Raw genomic sequence first — 20380 nt, forward strand, 5'->3', positions numbered from 1 at the left:
AGAATGGAAGGGGCGCAAGAAATAGTGCCCTCAAACCGGTTCCTTTACACGAGGCCACCTCTATCCGCCCCCACACCAGCAACTCCTCCACCGCCCATTTCCTTTTTATTAAATAAATTTAAAGTGCTCAATTATTTTTTTTTCCAATTAAGGGGCAATTTAGTCTGCCCAATTTACCTACCCTGCACATCTTTGGGTTGTGGGATGAGATTCACGCAGACACGGGGACAATGTGCAAACAGTGACCTGGGGCCGGGATCGAACCCGGTTCCTCAGCACCGTGAGGCAGCAGTGCTAACCACTGCACCACCTTGCACCCATTTACGAACCATTGCAATGTTTGTTGCCCAATAATAGTTTCACAAGTGGTGCGTGGTCAGACACCAAGGTCACCGAATACTCTGATCCAACCACCCCGCCACCGGCGCTTTGACCAGGACAAGGAAATCAACCCGGGAGTACACCCAGGGGACGTACGAAAAGTACAAAAATTCCTTTGCCCCTCAGCATCTCAAACCGCCACATGTCCACCCGACACCCACCCCATTCATTCCATAAACCGCAACAGCTCCTTTGCCGTTGCAGACACCTGCAGGGACTAGGGCACAACTAGTCCAACCGAGGGTCCAGCACCTTATTAAAATTCCCCCCAAAATAACCGATGCGTGTACAGGTCCGGGACCTTTGCCAAAACCTGCCTCAAGAACTCCACATCATCCCAATTTGGGGCACATACATTCACTAGCACCAGCAGTGTCCCCTCCAGCTTCCCACTCACCATCACAAATCTACCCCCGTGGTCTGTCACAATACTCTCCGTCTCAAAAGTCACTCTCTTTTTGATCAACACTGCCACCACCCCCACTTTTCATATCCAACCCTGCATGGAACACCCGCCCCACCCAACCTTTCCTCAGCCTACTCTGGTCTCCCAACTTCAAGTGCATCTCCTGAAGAAACACAACGTCAACCTTCAAACCCCTTAAGTGCGTGAAAATGCAAGACTTTTTGATTGACCCATTTAATCCCCGAACGTTACATGTAATCAACCGGCTCCCTCCACCGGTTCCCTGATCAGCCATAGCTCCTCTTTAACTAACCCCCCCCCCCCCGCCCCAGGTCCGCGTCTCACTCACCATCAGCGCCTCCCCAAGATATCCGCTGCCATCTCCCCTTAACCAACAGTGCCACACCAACTCCACCCAAGTCAGCGACCCCCTTCCCCACTCCCCACCCCCATAAACAAAGAAAAGCAACCCAACTCCTCCCAACTCCCTCCACGAATCGACACCCCACTTCACTTCCGTTAACTAGCCTACCTCCTTACATGGTGGGCACCAATCAAGGCAACCGCCTAACCCCCGACCACCCTTCACCCGCAATTCCCCAAGAACAGTTGAACACAGTTACCCAATCCACACCCAAACACAGTAAATACAACAATCCGCCGAGCATACGTACCCAAACTCCCGGATTGGCATTTCCAAACTTCAATGTCCAAACTTCACACGTCCCCTCGACCATGGTCTCTCGCAAATTAACTCACCTTCTGTGGCATGTCAAAATAGAATTCCTGATTCTGGTTCATGACCCACAGACGAGCAGTATATAATACTCCAAACTTCACTCAGTTCTTCGAGAGGGCCGCTTTGACCCTACTGAACCCAGCTCGCCACTTGGCTAACTCCACACCTAAGTCCTGGTAGGCATGCAGCATGTTGATCCCAGGTACACTTTCTCGTCTCCTTCGCCCACCACAGAATCTTCTCTTTGTCCAGAAAATGATGCAACCGCACCACCATTGCCCTCAGCTGCTCCCCCGCATTCGGCCTCCTTCTCAACGCCCTGTGCTCTCGATCCATCTCGGGGGGACGGTCAAAGAAACCCTCCTGCACAAACATCTTGAACATATTCGCCACATATTTTGTGGCTTGCATTCCCTCAATCCCTTCATGCAGTCCCACAATCTGGAGATTCTGCCTCCTGCATCAATTCCCCAGGTCCTCCACTTTCTCCCTCAGCCACTTCTGGCCTCCGCCACGACCGCCACTGCCTCCAATGAGGCCAACTGCTCCTCATGGTCCACCAATGAATCCTCCAGCTTCTGGAGCACCGAACTTTGAGCCTTCACCATTTGCTCCACTCTCCCAATAACCACCCTGTTCAGCTCCCCACCTTAGCCAGATCCTCCGAGGCCTCCTGCCTCTCTGTTGGAACTTGCTGTTCAGGAAATCCACAAATTGCTCAATAGCCCACAGGGCTGGGAACGATGCCCTACAGCCCTCCACCACCTTTCCCTCTGTCACACTTTGAAAGACCTCCCGGCCAGACTGCTGCCCCTTCGTCGTTACACTCCTCATTTGATAAGCCAGAAACAGGCCCTCCCGGAGGAGAATTTCTATCTCTCACTGCTCATGCATTTTGCACCAGCGAACACTCCCTATATTGGGTGAAAAGGACCAACCAATTCCATCTCGAACGGGAGCCACCAAATGTGCGACCACTCACTCCATGGCCGGAAGTTGACCATTACCTTTTTGAAGGCAATTGGGGATGGGAAATAAATGCTGGCCTAGCAAGTGACACTCGCATCCCATAAATGAATTTTACGAAAGCAGCAATTCAAAATGAAATAGGAAAAAAAAGCCTTTGCTGAGTTAGCATGCAACAACTCTAATTGTGATAAACTTGACTTGGTGTAAGTTGCACCATACCAATTTGCAGCTCTCCTCTGTTTTTACTTGTATCTTTGCACTGAGGACAAGAGGCTGGTTGGTTCAATGTATTTCAAGCAGACCTCAAAAAGCAAACCGGAAATTATTGGTGTCTCAAGATCATGGGCGTCATTCTCCGACCCCCCGCCGGGTCGGAGAATGGCCGTTGGCCGCCGTGAATCCCGTCCCCGCCCCCGCCCCCGCCGAAGTCTCCGAAGGGAGAAAAGTCGGCGGGGCGTTAATGGCGCCGCTGCCGCGGAGAATGTCACGGGTCTGCGCAAGGCAGCCGATTTTCGGCCTGCCGATATTCTCCCTTCCGGATGGGCCGAAGTCCCGTCGACGGGATGACCGTTCACGTCGACGTGAATCAAACCTCCTTTTCATCGGCGTGACCCGGTGCTCCAGGCTCACGCCGACCAGCGAGGAGGTGAGTGACGGCCTGGGGGGTTGGCTCTGGGCAGGAAATGGCGTGGCCGCAGACTGATTGCGTGAGGAGAGGTGTGTCTCGGCTTGTGTGTGTGTGTGTGCGGCGGGGGGGGGGGGGGGTGGTTAGAGTAGGCTGGGCTCCGGGGGAGTGCCGGGAGGGGGTCCGTGCTGGGGTGGAGGTTGGGGGGGGGGGTCCGTGCCGGGGTGGAGGTTGGGGGGGGGGTCCGTGCCGGGGTGGAGGTTGGGGGGGGGGGTCCGTGCCGGGGTGGAGGTTGGGGGGGGGGTCCGTGCCGGGGTGGAGGTTGGGGGGGGGGGTCCGTGCCGGGGTGGAGGTTGGGGGGGGGGTCCGTGCTGGGGTGGAGGTTGGGGGTTGGGGGGGGTCCGTGCCGGGGTGGAGGTTGGGGAGGGGGTCCGTGCCGGGGTGGAGGTTGGGGGGGGGTCCGTGCCGGGGTGGAGGTTGGGGGGGGGGTCCGTGCCGGGGTGGAGGTTGGGGGGGGGTCCGTGCTGGGGTGGAGGTTGGGGGTTGGGGGGGGTCCGTGCCGGGGTGGAGGTTGGGGGTTGGGGGGGGTCCGTGCCGGGGTGGAGGTTGGGGAGGGGGTCCGTGCCGGGGTGGAGGTTGGGTGGAGGTTGGGGGGAGGGTCCGTGCCGGGGTGGAGGTTGGGGGGGGGTCCGTGCCGGGGTGGAGGTTGGGGGGGGGTCCGTGCCTGGGGTGGAGGTTGGGGGTTGGGGGGGGGTCCGTGCCGGGGTGGAGGTTGGGGAGGGGGTCCGTGCCGGGGTGGAGGTTGGGGGGGTGGTCCGCCGGGGTGGAGGTTGGGGGGGGGTCCGTGCCGGGGTGGAGGTTGGGGGGGGGTCCGTGCCGGGGTGGAGGTTGGGGGGGGGGGTCCGTGCTGGGGTGGAGGTTGGGGGTTGGGGGGGGTCCGTGCCGGGGTGGGTGATGGGAGGGCAAATGAGTTGGTCCACCTGGCCAGGTGCCAGCCTCCAACAGTTGGACCCATGCGGTCCATGCCACCTGGCTGGGGGGAGGAGGGGATATGGGCAATGATGACATGTCGTCGTTCCCCTCCCCCCCCCAACCAGGCCGTCATGTTTTCAGACCATCCAGCGATGTTGGCCGCCGTGGTGTCAGCCGCTCATGTCTATGTTGCCTTGGATGAGGAGGAGGAGGAGGAGCGTGCCGCAGAGGGGCAGGCGGCAGCCGCCCAGGCTGGAGGGACACCTGACCGACAGGACGAGGAGGGGGAAGAGGACGTCGCGGCCCCACGGCAACGAAGGCACCCGAGGGCGCCCCGTGTGTACCGGCCCCGGCAGTCATACCAGGACATCACGGACCGGGAAAGCAGGAGGAGACTCCGGATGAGCCGGGAAACCGTGGCACACATCTGCCACCTGCTGGCACACCTGTCACCGCGTGGCACTGGCGGGGGACACCCTCTCCCCATGTCCGTCAAGGTTACGGTGGCCCTGAACTTTTATGCAACGGGGTCATTCCAGGCACCGAGTGGGGACCTGTCCGGCATATCGCAGACATTGGTGCATCGGTGCATCCGGGCAGTGACAGATGCCCTTTATGCCATGGCGCACCGCTACATCCGCTTCCCCGTGGACCGGGCCAGCCAAGATGCCCAGGCCGTGGGCTTCTCTGCCGTTGCCGGGTTCCCCATGGTCCAGGGCGCGATCGATGGGATGCACGTCGCGGTGCGGCCACCTGCAGAGAACAGGGCCGTGTTCACTAATAGGAAGGGGACCTATTCGATGAACGTACAGGTGGTCTGCGACCACGGCATGATGATCCTGCACGTCTGCGCCCGTCACCCAGGCAGTGTACACGACTCATTCGTGTTGTCGCGGTCATCCATCCCCGGCATGTACGAGGGACGCCATCCCCGGCTGAGGGGCTGGTTGCTGGGCGACAGGGGCTACCCATTGCGATCGTGGCTGATGACGCCTATACGGAGGCCACGCAATGAGGCGGAGAACCGCTACAATGATGCCCATGTAGCGACAAGGGGAGTGATCGAGAGGTGCTTTGGCGTGCTGAAGATGCGTTTCAGGTGCCTGGACCTCTCTGGGGGCGCCCTCCAGTATCGGTCAGATAGGGTCGGCCGCATCATTGTGGTGTGCTGCGTCCTGCACAACATAGCCCAGCAGAGGGGCGATGTGCCGCAGGCAGAGGAGGGCGGAGTGGAGGAGCAGCAGGAAGAGGCGCAGTCCTCCCCAGATGAGGGGGATGGGGGCAATGGTCAGGGCAGATGGGGTAGACACAGGCGGGTGGCTGTCCACCGTTACCGGCTGGCCCAGCGGGCACGGGACAGACTGATAGACGCCCGCTTCACTGACTAGATGGGCGTGGGAATCGGGTAGTATGGCCACAGACCGCACACCATGGCAACAGCCGACCACCCACACCCCCCACCCATCCACCCACCCAGCACCCTCACCCCCCTCCCCAACCCCACACACCCCACCCGTATGCACACCACCCCCCCCCCCCAATTGCCGATCCACCGGCGGCACAACGGGCCGGGCTCACCCAGTTGCGGGTGGACGCGTGTCTATCGCAGGCCATGGAGGATGATGACAACCCGCCTCCGATGAGCTCCTGGCTCTACATCGTTGGACTATGTCTGACCCATGGCCACAGTACCACCATTCACCCGGACCATCCCTGCATGCGGCTGTGACACTGCAGCGCACGGTCCCGTCCTCTGCCCGGGGGATGTTGATGGCGGCCCAGGGGGAAGGGGGCAGACTCACCTGGGGCTGAGGTAAGACCACCCGTCACACACACACTTGCGCTCAACGTACATGACACGCCCGCACACTTTGGACAGAGCACAAAGGCAGCTTCGGTAGGTGTAACATTGACTTTAATAACCAAAGGAGTTCATGCACGTGCCCTAGCCCCTAAAACTCATCTGTGCCCTGCACCCGTGCCAACTTACTCAGTGTCTAATTGTTTGGCCTTACGGGCCCTTTGACTACGTCTACGTGGTTCCCCAGACGGTACAGCAGAACTGGAGGTGGACTCCTGTGATTCCTGCCCTCTGACACTGGATCCTTTTGGCGGCCGTTTCCTGGGGCGTCCTGGCCTAGATGGGCCAGGCTGCGGCCCGGGCGACTGGGATGGCGAGCTGCCAGCCTGTCCTGCCCGTTGCCCACCCAATGCACCTGGGACGGAAGGGGGGGAGTCCGAGGTGTCGCGGTGTACCGGGACCTCCCCTACAGAGGGAGCCGGGACGGACCACACCACCTCCTCCTCCCTCGGGGTGCCCGATGGCCCCCAGGCCTCGACATGGGTGGGGGATGCGAACAGACTGGCCATCCGACGCGCCCCCGACATCTGGCGCTGCCAGTCCTGGAGGCCCGTGCTGGTATCGACAGGGGTCTGCAGGTTTGCAGCCATGGAGCCCAGGGGGTTGTCAAACCCTGTCTGTGACAGTGCGACGCCCGATCGCACATGGCCACTGGCGCCGATGCCCTCAGCGATGGCCTGCAGAGACTGGGCCATGGCCTGCAGAGACTGGGCCATGGCCTGCTGAGACTGGGCTATGGCGTTGAGCACCTCTGCCATCTGGCGCTGGCACTGGCTCATGGCCTCCTGTGAGAGGGCAGCCATTTCCTGGGCCACAGACGCCGCCTGCACGGAAGGCCCCAGGCCTCGCAAACCGTTCCCCATGTCTGACACCGTCGCACCCATTGCCTCCACCGCGGACGCCACCCGTGCGGTGTCAGCCTGGGTGGCACGCATGACCGGGACCACTCCCAGCTCCTGGACGCGGGTGGACTCCTCCACCTGCGACCGCAGCCGCCGCAAGCCACCCGTCACCCGAGTCGCTCGTCTCCGTGTCGGTGGTTGCATCGGATCTATGTGTGGGTGTGGTAACTGCAGGAACCCGGGATCCATCTGGGCGGCAGATGTTCGCTTGGCCTGGGCTGCCCTCCGACCGCCCGGTCCCTCTGCTGCTCCTACCTCCACCTGCTGTACCGGGACGGCTGTGTTGTGCGCACCAGTGAGTGTACCAGACGCCTCATCACTAAAGTACCCAACCGTGGTGAGTGTTTCTGCGATGGTGGAGGGTGTTGGTGACAGCAGTGGTGTTGTGTCGTGCTCTTCGTCCCACTCTGACTCCATGGCACTTTGGGGTGGGGGTTCGTCTCCACCCATCCACTCTGAGTCACTGTCCGGTATTTCGTCTTCCCGGGTAGGGGTGTCCTGGGTAGTGCTGTCCCGGGTAGTGCTGTCCCGGGTAGTGCTGTCCCGGGTAGTGCTGTCCCGGGTAGTGCTGTCCCGGGTAGTGCTGTCCCGGGTAGTGCTGTCCCGGGTAGTGCTGTCCCGGGTAGGGGTGTCCTGGGTAGTGGTGTCCCGGGTAGGGGTGTCCTGGGTAGTGGTGTCCCGGGTAGGGGTGTCCTGGATAGTGGTGTCCTGGGTAGTGGTGTCCTGGCTCGGATGTGACGGGGGCCTGTGGCTGCCCCCCTCATCGCTGGGTGGTCGCTCCCGCACATGACGGGGGTGTCGTCTCCCTGTTGCTCCAGGTCTCTCCGTCTCCCGTAGTGTGCGAGGGGCATCCTGCGGTCGTCGCATGCTGGAGGGTCCGGGTCTCTCCGTCTCCCGTGGTCTCCGAGGGGCATCCTGCGGGCGTCGCATGCTGGAGGGTCCGGGTCTCTCCGTCTCCCGTGGTCTCCGAGGCGCATCCTGCGGGCGTCGCATGCTGGAGGGTCCGGGTCTCTCCGTCTCCCGTGGTCTCCGAGGCGCATCCTGCGGGCGTCGCATGCTGGAGGGTGCGGGTCTCTCCGTCTCCTGTGGTCTCCGAGGGGCATCCTGCGGGCGTCGCATGCTGGAGGGTGCGGGTCTCTTCATCTCCTGTGGTCTCCGAGGGTCATCCTGCGGGCGGTCTGCATCTGCGGGGATGGGTGCCTGGACGTTTGGTCCTGCGATACACAATGAAGCATGCATCGTTAGACACGCAGGCAGTGATCAGGTGATACGGGGGAGGGGGATATAGGGGAGGGGGGATATGGGGACGGGCTGCTGATGGCTCACTTGCTCGTGGGCCCCCGACCTCTGCATCAGCAACCTCCCGGTCCTCAGGTCCGCCAGCCAGTTCCAGGGCCCTTTCCTCGTGTACGGTCAGTGGCCTCTCATCAGCGGGCCCTCAGCGGGCGGGTCTCTTCATCTCCTGTGGTCTCCGAGGGTCATCCTGCGGGCGGTCTGCATCTGCGGGGATGGGTGCCTGGACGTTTGGTCCTGCGATACACAATGAAGCATGCATCGTTAGACACGCAGGCAGTGATCAGGTGATACGGGGAAGGGGGATATAGGGGAGGGGGGATATGGGGACGGGCTGCTGATGGCTCACTTGCTCGTGGGCCCCCGACCTCTGCATCAGCAACCTCCCGGTCCTCAGGTCCGCCAGCCAGTTCCAGGGCCCTTTCCTCGTGTACGGTCAGTGGCCTCTCATCAGCGGGCCCTCCTCCAGTCCTCACATGCTCCCTATTGTTGTGTGCGCGCTTCTCCTGTGGGGGGGGGGGGGGGTGGCAGGGGTAAAAGGCAACAGTGTTAGGCAGGTATATGAATGCACGCCATCGGTTGCGCGTGCATTGCAGAGGTTAAGGTTAGGGCTGGATTCACTTGGGGATATGGGGGAGGGGGGATATGTGGGAGGGGGGATATGGGGGAAGGGGGATATGGGGAGGGGGGGATATGGGGGGGATATGGGGAGGGGGGATATGGGGGGGGATATGGGGGGGATATGGGGGGATATGGGGGAGGGGGGATATGGGGAGGGGGGGATATGGGGGGGATATGGGGGAGGGGGTATATGGGGGAGGGGGGATATGGGGAGGGGGGATATGGGGGGGGATATGGGGGAGGGGGGATATGGGGAGGCTCACCCTGCCTGCTCTGACGAGGTCGTTCACCTTCTTGTGGCACTGGGTGCCTGTCCGTGGTGTCAGGGCCACAGCGGTGACGGCCTCTGCCACTTCCCTCCACAGACGCCGGCTGTGGCGTGGGGCAACTCTGCGGCCGTGCCCGGGATACAGGGCGTCCCTCCTCTGCTCCACCGCGTCCAGGAGCGCCTCCACATCGCGTGACTCGAACCTCGGGGCTGAGCGACGGCCAGGCATCCAGTCGGGTGTTGCGGTCGGCTGTTCCGGTCGGGTGGGGGGGAGCTGCGCGGCCTTATGAGCCGTCACGCCGTGCAGCGCGTATGACGCTGCACGGCGTGAACCACTGCGCAAGCGCGGATCCCGTTACGTCGCTGCTAGCCCATTTCGGGCCGGAGACTATCGGCCCATTTTTATGACGTGACGCAAGTGGGATTTGCGCCGTTTTTTGCGCCGATCGGCGGACTTTCCGCCGATAATGGAGAATTTCGCCCCATATATTTGACAAATATTAATTAGAATGATAAATAAAAATCCTGTGCTGGCATTTGTTGTTAATTGTTGCTTCTTGATCCTTGCAATTACTGTCTTTTTAGAAAATATATAATTCACCATAATATTATGATTAAAACTTTGTTTCATGTTGCAGGACACAATTACTACAACTGAAGATGGCTGTTGTAAGACATGTGAGTGTTGAAACACACGGTATTATTCTAGATAAAGTGTAAAAATGTGTAACTTTTTTAAAACCATTCAATAGAAATAATTCCTTCATTTAGCCATCTGGCCTTTTGAGGAATTAAACCAAAGGTAAGAGATTAATTATCCGAGTCAGTGTTCTTGTACATCGATGATGACTAAAAATGTGAGATCTGCATCTAATGGATGTCAAGTTTTGAGTTGCTGGTTTGTTCGATAAAGCATCCATGTTCCTTATGATCAGGATTTCACCTTTATTGGCCAGTGTTTAGATCCGAACACCTTCCTAAAATTATGGGCCAGACTTTCACTGATTTGGGTCAACTTCGGCATCCTTTGAAAATTGTGGCTAGGGACCAGTTCCAGGATTCCAGCAGTTCTTACTAGTGTGGTATAAGGCTGCAATTAATGCCATTAAGATGTCGATCACAGTATTTCAAAGGAGCTGGAAACCACAGTAAAACCCCAGTCCCAGCTGGAGTAAGATAAGTTGACCATTATATTGATTAGCATTTCGTAGATGTTGAGAAAAGTGTTCTGTGCAGACTACTTTGATTGATGGGTCTTTTGGTATACCTTAGAAAAAAACCAAGCTATTTATTTTTGCAGTTTCAACAGAGTTAATTATTTATTTTGAAAGCTAGAGTCATTCCAAATGCTTGACTGAATTTCAAAAAATCCTGAACCAGTTATATAAGCAGAGGATGGTGTAGACAGCTTTAAGAGGTTATTATTGAGTGATTATCTATTTAGGATGTAATTATTGAATCGATGTTTGTTTTTGCACCAGATTCACCACATGAGAAGATTTCACTTTTTTCAATGGCATCTTTGAAAGAGGATTTATTTCAGTATGAAGTGTGCTTGAGTGAGAGCTCTATCAGATTGTTAGAACTCATTTTTTATGTCTATTTCAAATACATGAGGGGGCATGGGACAGCAAGGTGATACGGTTGGTATGGGGGATATGAGGGTGAATGAAGAGAACATGGGGGAATGATGAGGCATTGCGTGGTTGGGGTGAGCAGTAGCAAGTTCTTGGGCTTGACATTCTCCACTAAAACTGGGCTGATATCCCAGTTAACAGAGGTGGGTGTTCTAGCCTGCCGGCATCTTCCATGGAGATTTGGCCCAAAATATATATGTGTCACTCGAATGTGTTGAAATGTGCTTCTGCATAATGGTTTTACCAGACATGCTGAGTATTTACAGCATTTTGTTAAATAATTATTTCATGGGATGTGAGCATAGCCAGAAAGGTGAGCATTTGATTCTCATCCTTAATTACTCTTGAGAATGTGGTGGTGAGCAACCTCTGGAAACATGGCATTCACAAAACAGATGCACCACAGACTCTTGAGATGGTGCAGCTCCAAATGCCAGAGATCAAGCTCATTCAGCTGATAAGGTTTCCTCCACACATGGTTGCCCAGGAAACAAGGGGCTGGATTCTCCCAAAACGGGACTATGTCCCCACGCCAGCGTACAAATGTTGGAGTTTTACACCAGAGATTCCTGCAAAAATGTTCAGCTAATTCAATGCCCCGCAGGGGCTAGCAGGGACACGGAGTAAATCACGCAGCTTTAGCTGCGGATAAGGGACCCTGCACTTCCAGTTTGGAGTCTGCGCATGTGCATGGTAGCGGCCTCCAGAGGCCATGCCGAGCTCCATGGAGGACATGAAAGTGGAGCCAGTCTCAAAAATTAGACCCCGCCAATCGGCTGCGCACCCGAACATCTAACCTGCACAAACACTCCCCGGCCACCTATAAGGCACCCACCCCCCCACCCCCCTGCCGGTTTCCGATCCCCCCCCCCGCCCCCAACCAGGGCGGCCGCGACTGAGTCCGCAGCCGCCACGTCAGTATCCCGACTGGCAATAGCAGCTTAGTTCCACGCTGTTGGGAACTCGACCGGCCGGGAGCGGAGGAACGCTGGACGGGCCTCTGGCAATGGGCCCCCTTCCGGGCGACGTACTCCGCGATCATGCCGAGTCTCGGGTCCCGGAGAATCGCCGGGCCCGATTTCGGTGTGAAAGTGGATTCTCCGCCCTCGCTCTGAACGCAATTTTGGTGCGGGGCTGCAGAGAATCCAGCCCAAGAAGTATCCTGGAGTTGCTCTGTGGAGCAGAGATTGCAATCAATGGAACTGAGGTATCCTGTCATGTCCATATATATTGGATTACTAAGCGGTGAGAGACAAAAATTAAAACTTTGAAATGAAGTTAAGATTTAAAACACTGTGTAATTATTTTAGTTCAAAATTTACCATCTGCACAGTTTCCTCGGGTTCCACTTCCTCTTCCCATCTCCACCGACTCTGACTTCAAACCTCTGACAATCTCGTATCCTCCAAGCTCTGACCACTCTACTGCTTTGCACTCAAATTCCTTCAGGACCTCTCCCCTTACCATCGGGCTGGCCAGTTTCTCGATATAATGGTAATATTCCTCACAGGCAACAAAGTTTTGGATGTCCTGGAATTTATAGAGGGTAGAATGTGGGAGATCTGCCAAAAGTGTGCTGTAATAGTCAAGACTAGAGGTAAAAAAGACATAATTGAGCAGCAGATGCTTGAGATGAGGTGAAGTCAGCCAGTGTTACTGAGTGGAAGTAAGCGAAGCAGCCTTAATGATGGCACAGGTGCTTAGCTAATATTACCACAGAAAATAAGCAATCTACTTGTCAGTGTTATAAAGAATGAATAAGAGTACATTTCAGAAAAATTGCACGCCACTTGCTGTTATTACACACACTTGATGATGTGCCATTTCTTCTAGCCAAGAACCAGCCAAAAGATCACTTCTGCATTGGAAGTACCAATGTTCTTAATATTACTAATTTACATTGAGTATTAAATGGATGCAAGTCAGATGGTGAACTACAAAACACGACACAACTCTTTTCCTCGATAGTAGATTTATCCACAAATCTCTGCCTCCTAACGACTGCCCCAGTGTCCCATTTGACTCTCTTTATACTCTTGAGTACAGTGCACAAAGTAAATAAATCAGCTAATGAACTAATGAATAGCCCCTTAAAGGGATTGACTTTCTTTATATGTGATCTCAGTCCTTAAACAAACGATGCCCATCACCTGTGTATCTTTAGCAATATAGTCAACAAAGTCAACCTTGAAGTGTCACTTGCTTATTTTATCTCAAAGAATTTGAGCGGGATTCCCCGCGAACCGGCGGGGGGGCCACTCCGGCACCGAGGAGTGGCGTGAACCACTCCGGTTTCGGGCTGCCCCGAAGGTGAGGCATCCTCCGCACCTTCAGGGGCTAGTCCGGCGCCGGAGTGGTTTGCGCGGCCGGCGCAGAAGGGGATTGGCACCACGCCAACCGGCGCCGAAGGGCCTCTGCCGGCCGGTGCGCGTTGGCGCATGCGCGGGAGCGCCAGCGTGTGCTGGGGTCATACCAGCGCATGCGCAGGGGCGGTTCATCTCTGTGCCAGCCATCGCGGACTGTTACAGCGGCTGGCACGAAGGAATAGAGTGCCCCCACGGCACAGGCCCGCCCACGGATTGGTGGGGCCCGATCACGGGCCAGGCCACGATGGGAGCACCCCCCCCCCCGGGGCCAGGTACCCCCATGCCCCCCCGAAGACCCTGGAGGCCGCCCTCAGAGCCAGGTCCCGCCGATAAGTACCTGTTGTAATTTGCGCCAGCGGGACCGGCCGAAAACGGCCGGCCAGTCGGCCCATCGCGGGCCGGAGAGTTTGCCGGGGGGGGCGCTGCCAGCGGCCGCCGACTGGCACGGCGCAATTCACACCCCCGCCAAATCACTGGCGCCGGAGAATTCGGCAGCCGGCGGGGGCAGGATTCACGCCGCCCCCCCCGGCGATTCTCCAACCCGGCGGGGGGTCGGAGAATCCCGCCCTTTATCTGCCAATTGTAGACCTCAGAAAATTCATATTGGATTTGAAACATTAACACTTTCTTTCTCTACAAATGCTGCCAGACTAGCTGAGTATTTCCAGCACTTCCTGGGGGGTTTTCAGGTTTCCGGCATCCACTGTATTTTGCTTTTATTCCAGTAAAAAGTTTCACAATTTACTCATTGAAAACAGCAATAAATTGTATCAAAGCAAAATCAACATTTAAAACTTAAACCCACAAAAATATGAACGGGATGCTCTCGCCTCCAGCTTTACGAGCAGAAAAATGTGTTCTGTTTCATTAATTACTATTTTCTTGAGCTTTTTTAGCCTTCAAACCCATGCTTTCAGTTGGAATAATTGCTGATTTTTTTTCACATTGAAAGGAATAGTGGTTCTCTGTTTCTAAATGTTCATGTTTACAATTATAACACAGGCCGAGAAAAACAAAGTTGCAAGCGTATACAAATGATGGCCCCGATAATGCATGATAGTTGTAAATCAATTGAAAACGTAGAAATTGCAGCATGTGAAGGAAGGTGTGGAACCTACTCTATGTAAGTAACAATTTTATTATCTTGTGCATCTATTACCTCAAATGATTTTATTAGAAAAGCAAAGTAGTCTCATTTTTTCTTTTGTTCATAAAACATGGGCACGCCATTAATTGCCCATAGTAATTGCCTTGAGAAGGTGGTTGTGAGCCGCCTTCTTAGACCACTGCAGTCTATATGGTGTGGGTACAACCACAGTGTTGCTAATGGAGGAAGTTACAGGATTTCATCCCAGCAACAATGAAGGAACAGTGAAAACATTCCAATTTAGGATGTGTTTGACTTGGAGGACAACTTGCAGTTGGTGGTATTTTTCCCATTTGCCTGCCATCCCTTGTTCTTTAAGGTGGTAGAGATTGGGGAACTGGAAGTTGCCAAAAAAGAGCCTTGGCAAGTTGCTGGAGTACGTCTTGGAGATGGTACATACTGCTGCCATTGTGTGGTGGGATTGAGAGAGTGACTGAGTTTAGGATGGAGTACAAATCAAACATGCTGTTTTAAGTGTTGTTGGAGCTGCACTCATTCAGGCAAGTGGAAAATATTCCATTGTACTGCTGGCTTGTGCCTTGTAGATAGATGGTGGGCAGACTTTGGGGAGTCAGGTGAGTTACTTGCTGCAGAATTTCAAGCTTCTGACCAACTCTTGCAGCCACATTGGGCTGGATTTTACTCTCCACCCAGGAGTAACAGACAGCTGGAGGCCTGCCTGCTGCCTATATGCCCTCCTCTGCTCCCCCACAGTTTTACAAGAAGCAGAGATTGCATCATTTGGTAAGAATCTCCATTTTGGTAGGAATAACAGCAAAAGGGATTATTATTTAAATGATAAAATATAAAAACATGCTGCTGTGCAGAGAGACCTGGGTGTGCTAGTGCATGAGTCGCAAAAAGTTGGTTTACAGGGGCAACAGGTCAAGAAGAAGCCAAATGGAATTTTGTCCTTCATTGCTAGAGGGAAGGAGTTTAAGACTAGGGAGGTTGTTCTGCAACTGTATAAGGTGTTAGTGAGGCCGCACCTGGAGTATTGTGTTCAGTTTTGGTCTCCTTACCTGAGAAAGGACGTATTGGGGCTGGAGGGTGTGCAGAGGAGATTCACTAGGTTAATCCCAGAGCTGAAGGGGTTGGATTACGAGGAGAGGTTGAGTAGACTGGGACTGTACTCGTTGGAATTTAGAAGGATGAGGGGGGATCTTATAGAAACATATAAAATTATGAACGGAATAGATAGGATAGATGCAGGGAGGCTGTTTCCACTGGTGGGTGAAAGCAGAACCATGGGGCATAGCCTCAAAATAAGGGGAAGTAGATTTAAGACTGAGTTTAGGAGGAACCTCTTCACCCAAAGGGTTGTGAATCTATGGAATTCCCTGCCCAATGAAGTAATTGAGGCTCCTTCATTAAATGTTTTCAAGATAAAGACAGATAGTTTTTTGAAGAATAAAGGAAGAAAGGGTTATGGTGTTCGGGCGGGAAAGTGGAGCTGGGTCCACAAAAGATCAGCCATGATCTCATTGAATGGCGGAACAGGCTCGAAGGGCCAGATGGGCTACTCCTGCTCCTAGTTCTTATGTTCTTAAGTTCTTATCAGGCAGACCACCTGCTGGTGGATCATGAATTTTGCATTGCCGGTGTTTGACCAGTAGCGGGAGAACCAGTAACCAGCCCAACCGGTTTCCCTGTGGGCTGGTGGTGGGCAGTGGGAGGGGTCCCTTTTTGGGACCATCGAGTAGGCCCTCCAAGGTTTGGATTTGGATTTGTTTTATGGTCACGTGTACCGAGGTATAGTGAAAAGTATTGTTCTGCATCCAGTCCAGACAGATCATTCCACATATGAAAAAAAATCTGGGGCGAGATTCTCCGACCCCCGCCGGGTCGGAGAGTCGCTGGGGGCTGGCGTGAATCCCGCCCCCGCCAGTTGACGAATTCTCCGGTACCGGATATTCGGCGGGGGCGGGAATCGCGCCGCGCCGGTTGGCGGGCCCCCCCCCCCGCGATTCTCCGGCCCGGATGGGCCGAAGTCCCGCCGCTAAAATGCCTGTCCCGCCAGCGTAGATTAAACCACCTACCTTACCGGCGGGACAAGGCGGCGTGGGCGGGCTCCGGGGTCGTGGGGTGCCCCCACGGTGGCCTGGCCCGCGATCGGGGCCCACCGATCCGCGGGCGGTCCTGTGTCGTGGGGGAACTCTTTCCCTTCCGCCTCCGCCATGGTCTCCACCATGGCGGAGGCAGAAGAGACTCCCTCCAATGCGCATGTGCGGGAATGCCGTCAGCGGCCGCTAACGCTCCCGCGCATGCGCCGCCCGGAGATGTAATTTCCGCGCCAGCTGGCGGGGCACCAAAGGCCTTTTCCGCCAGCTGGCGGGGCGGAAATTCGTCCGGCGCCGACCTAGCCCCTTAAGGTTGGGGCTCGGCCCCCATAGATGCGGAGCATTCCGCACCTTTGGGGCGGCGCGATGCCCGACTGATTTGCGTCGTTTTGGGCCCCAGTTGGCAGACATCGCGCCGTTTCCGGAGAATTTCGCCCAGGACACCCACAAATACACAATGTAAATACATAGGCACAGGCATCGGGTGAAGCATACAGGAGTGTAGTATTACTCAGTAGAGAAGATGTGTGAAGAGATCAGTTCAGTCCATAAGAGACTTGAATCTGTTCATGCGTGTTCTCAGACTTTTGTATCTCCTGCCCAATGGAAGAAGTTGAAAGGGAGAATAATCCGGTGGGAGGGGTTCTTTCATTATGCTGTCCACTTTCCCAAGGCAGCGGGCGGTGCAGACAGAGTCAATGGATGGGAGGCAGGTTCGCGTGATGGACTGGGCTGTGTTCACGATGCAATCTCTGCAAACGTTCTCGCCCTCGGCTTTCCCCCAAACCTCTATTCTCCCACTTACTGGGGCTGGCAGTTTGGTACCCACCTTGCTGGGTTGGATGCAGTGTAGCCCGCCTCCTCTCAGCACAAGTATCATACCAGATGTGGCCTCCACTCCTGGTGGCACTTTCGGTACATTGAGGGGACTTGTGAACCTGAGGAATAGAAGCCCCACCTATCTTCTCTTAATTTGCAGCCCTGCTGGCATGCCGCAGGACACATCGTTCTGCCGGGTGTGCTCACCCCGACCCATACATTTTAGCCAAGGGAACAGTGACAGTGCTGCTCTGTAAAATCCAGCCCATTCTTTATGTGGCCAGTCCAGTTAAGTCTCTGGTAACGTAACCTCCAAGCTTTGTTTATAGTGGGCGTTTCAGCAATGGAAATGCTGTTGAATGCCAAGGGGAAATGATTACATTCTCTCTAACTGGAGAATAGTTATTGACTGACACTAATGTGATGCAAGCCTTACTTTCTACTTATAAGTCCAAGCCTGAATGTTGTCCAGGTCATGCTGAATGCGGGCATGGATTGTTTCATTATCTGAGAAGTTACAAAAGGGACTGAATACTGTGTAATTATCAGAAAACACCCCCACCTCTGACATTATGGTAGAGGGAAGATCATTGATGAAACAGCTGAAGATGATTGACCGAGGCCCATACACTGAGGAACTCTTCCAGCAATATCCTGGGGCTGCGATGATTGGCCTCCAACAACTATCTTCCTTTTCAATTGTTCTGACTCCAGCCCATGGAGAGTTTTACCTTCATTCCTATTAACTTCAATTTTACTGAAGTTTTTGTATGCCACATTGGGTTAAATTCTGCCTTGATGTCAAGGGCAATCACCTCCGGAATTCAGCTTTTTTGCCCATGTTTGGATTAAGGCTGTATTGAGTGTGGGGCTGAGAGGAGCATTAATAAACAGGTTATTGTTGAATAAATGCCACTTAACAGCACTGTCACCGCCACCTTCCATCACTTTGATGATGATGCTTGGTAATTGGCTGGGCAGAATTCTTTGCTCTTTTCAGGCAAAACATAGCTGGGGAATTTTCTGCATTGTTAAATAGATGCTAGTGTTATACCTGCATGGAATACCTTAGCTAGAGGTGCTTGCTTTCTAATGTTTTAATTCTCATTTTTTAATAATGAATAGGTATTCTTCAGAAGTAAATTCAATGGAGCACCAATGTAATTGTTGCCGAGAGGTGAAGAGCCACCAAAGGGAAACTATTTTGATTTGCCCTGATGGAAGTACCGTTCAGTACTCATACATCTATGTGGATGCATGTGACTGCATTGAAAATAACTGTGAGGAACCAACCAGCTCACCTTTTACCAGGACCATCCATGAAGCGTCTCGAGCAAAGCGCAGTCTCGACAGGAGCAGTGAGTCTGGAGACATGCACAGCTTGATCAGTTCAGAAAGTCAGACTGACCTCACAAGTTTCAAGGAAGCAATTGAACATAAAGAAAGTAAAGGGGAAGGAAACCCAGAAATTAATCTTCATTCAAACCGACCTAAGGAAAGAAAGCACAGGCGACGAGCAAATGCTAAGAAGTACATAAAGCTCACATAAAACAAAATAAATCAAAGATGCTAGCAAATCAAATTAATTATGTGTTCCTTAATTTCAAAATTTACATGCTGTTACCAACTGTGCATTTTCTTAAATTTAGTTTTGTTTCTAATTAAACAATTCTATTCAGATAAAAGAGGTTCTATTTATTTCCTTGAGTAATAAGTTAATAAATATTCTTACTTGGTACAGAGAAAACAGATGGGCGCAATTCTCCGGCCTCGCTGCGCTCTCGCTCAAGCATAACAAGGCCGCTGAATAGCGGGAGAGGCCAAAATCGAGATCCATGTCAGGCGGCAAACAGTTTGCAATGCAACCGGCCTGCTCCCAATTGCGAAATCGGGATCCACCGTAGCGTGGCAAGAAAGCAATTATCACCACTTAATCCCCATTTCCATACAACTACCGAGAGCGACCCCATATCCAACGGCCTCCTGTCACTCAGCGGCCTCCCCAGCAAATGTTCACGCTGGCGTCGATTAGTACTCTTTTGAAAAACGTGAACCTGGCGAAAAGGCTTCTGTTGGGAGCAGAGGAGGTGAGTAGCCATCTTTGCTCACAGGCAAAGAACCCTGGGTTGCTGAGCTTGCAACCCCAGTGCTCAGTGTGAGGTGGGGGACCCTCGGATAGGGGACCCTCAGCAAGGGTGGGCCGCCATAGGAGGGTGGGAGAGAGGCGCTGGGGGGGACAACTGGGGGGCAAACACTTGCAGCACCACCATGCCAACCCCTGGATCCTGTGTTCCTGTTCCTTGTCCCTGCCTGTCTGCCCCACCGATCACCCATACCCCCCACTGACTGCTGAGGCCTCTGGTGCATGGCTGAAGGCTATTGCTGATAGGGAATTTTCAATCCTGGTTAAGTGAGCACTTCACACATGCCAAGAAGATTCTCGTGGGTGTGTGGGGCATGTAGCATGTGGGAGTCATTGCCTAGCAACACAATCACACATTGACGCCTGGATACTGTGGTTGAACACTGCGGGAAGCAACACCACACACACAACATCCGAACACTCAGGAGATGGGACACAGCTCAGGGACATGTCCACGTCCGGGGGAATGGATGAGTGCCACAGGGGGGGGGGGGGGGGGGGGGGGGTGCATGGAGAGATGGGCAAAGGGTCCAGAGATCATCCCACATTGAGGCAGGAAATGACAGAGGCATCATAATGGTTGTACAAAAAGGTGTTTAATGTGCAGTACAATACCCCACTCCTGATGGTGCCGCCACCCCACCTCACAACCGGCAACCCCTACCTACCCACACCTCCCCGGGTGTCCTTAGTGATCCCCATCATACCTGACCCTCCTAGTTCTACCACTACATCTAGGTGCTTCCCCAGGATGCACATTTGAGGTGGAGGCTGCCAGCTGCCTACCTCATCCCATGGGCTTCGATACCCCTGGCGGGTGTCCTCCAGATGCTCTGGTGCCAGAGGTCCCTGACCCACTTCTTGGCGATACATGTACAGCCATGTCACCCTGTCCCGTGTGCTGACCTCAAGATGCAGCCTTATCAGAGGGGTGGAAATCGGGGGAGCTGTTGGCCACCATCGCCACTCCATGTGACTGGGCCGGGTTGGCACTCAAAGCCCCCTCCTCCTAGTTGGTGCCTATAGGGTCCTGGAGTCCACCTTGGGTTGGAGGGGCAGCTGCAGATTCAAGCTCCGGATATCCCCTGCATCATTTGGCTCTGCCAGCCCTGGCGGCTCCTCATGGTCCGCACCATTGTGTTGGTGCCCTCAGCAGTGCTCCTCAGTGACC

At 54.5% G+C, this 20380-nt stretch overlaps 1 protein-coding gene across 1 annotated transcript in view; it reads left to right on the forward strand.

Annotated features, from left to right (window-relative positions):
• The window catches only part of LOC140430946 (uncharacterized), a 105469-nt gene extending 86718 nt beyond the window's left edge, over positions 1–18751 (forward strand). The window contains exons 17-19 of the mRNA XM_072518781.1: positions 9676–9715; positions 14043–14163; positions 18192–18751. Coding sequence (XP_072374882.1) covers positions 9676–9715; positions 14043–14163; positions 18192–18615 — 585 coding nt within the window. The 3' untranslated portion in view covers positions 18616–18751. The remainder of the gene's footprint in view (positions 1–9675; positions 9716–14042; positions 14164–18191) is intronic.
• The last annotated feature ends 1629 nt before the right edge of the window (positions 18752–20380 follow it).

Source organism: Scyliorhinus torazame, chromosome 10 (assembly GCF_047496885.1).
Source record: "Scyliorhinus torazame isolate Kashiwa2021f chromosome 10, sScyTor2.1, whole genome shotgun sequence".
NCBI classification, from domain to species: Eukaryota; Metazoa; Chordata; class Chondrichthyes; order Carcharhiniformes; family Scyliorhinidae; genus Scyliorhinus; species Scyliorhinus torazame.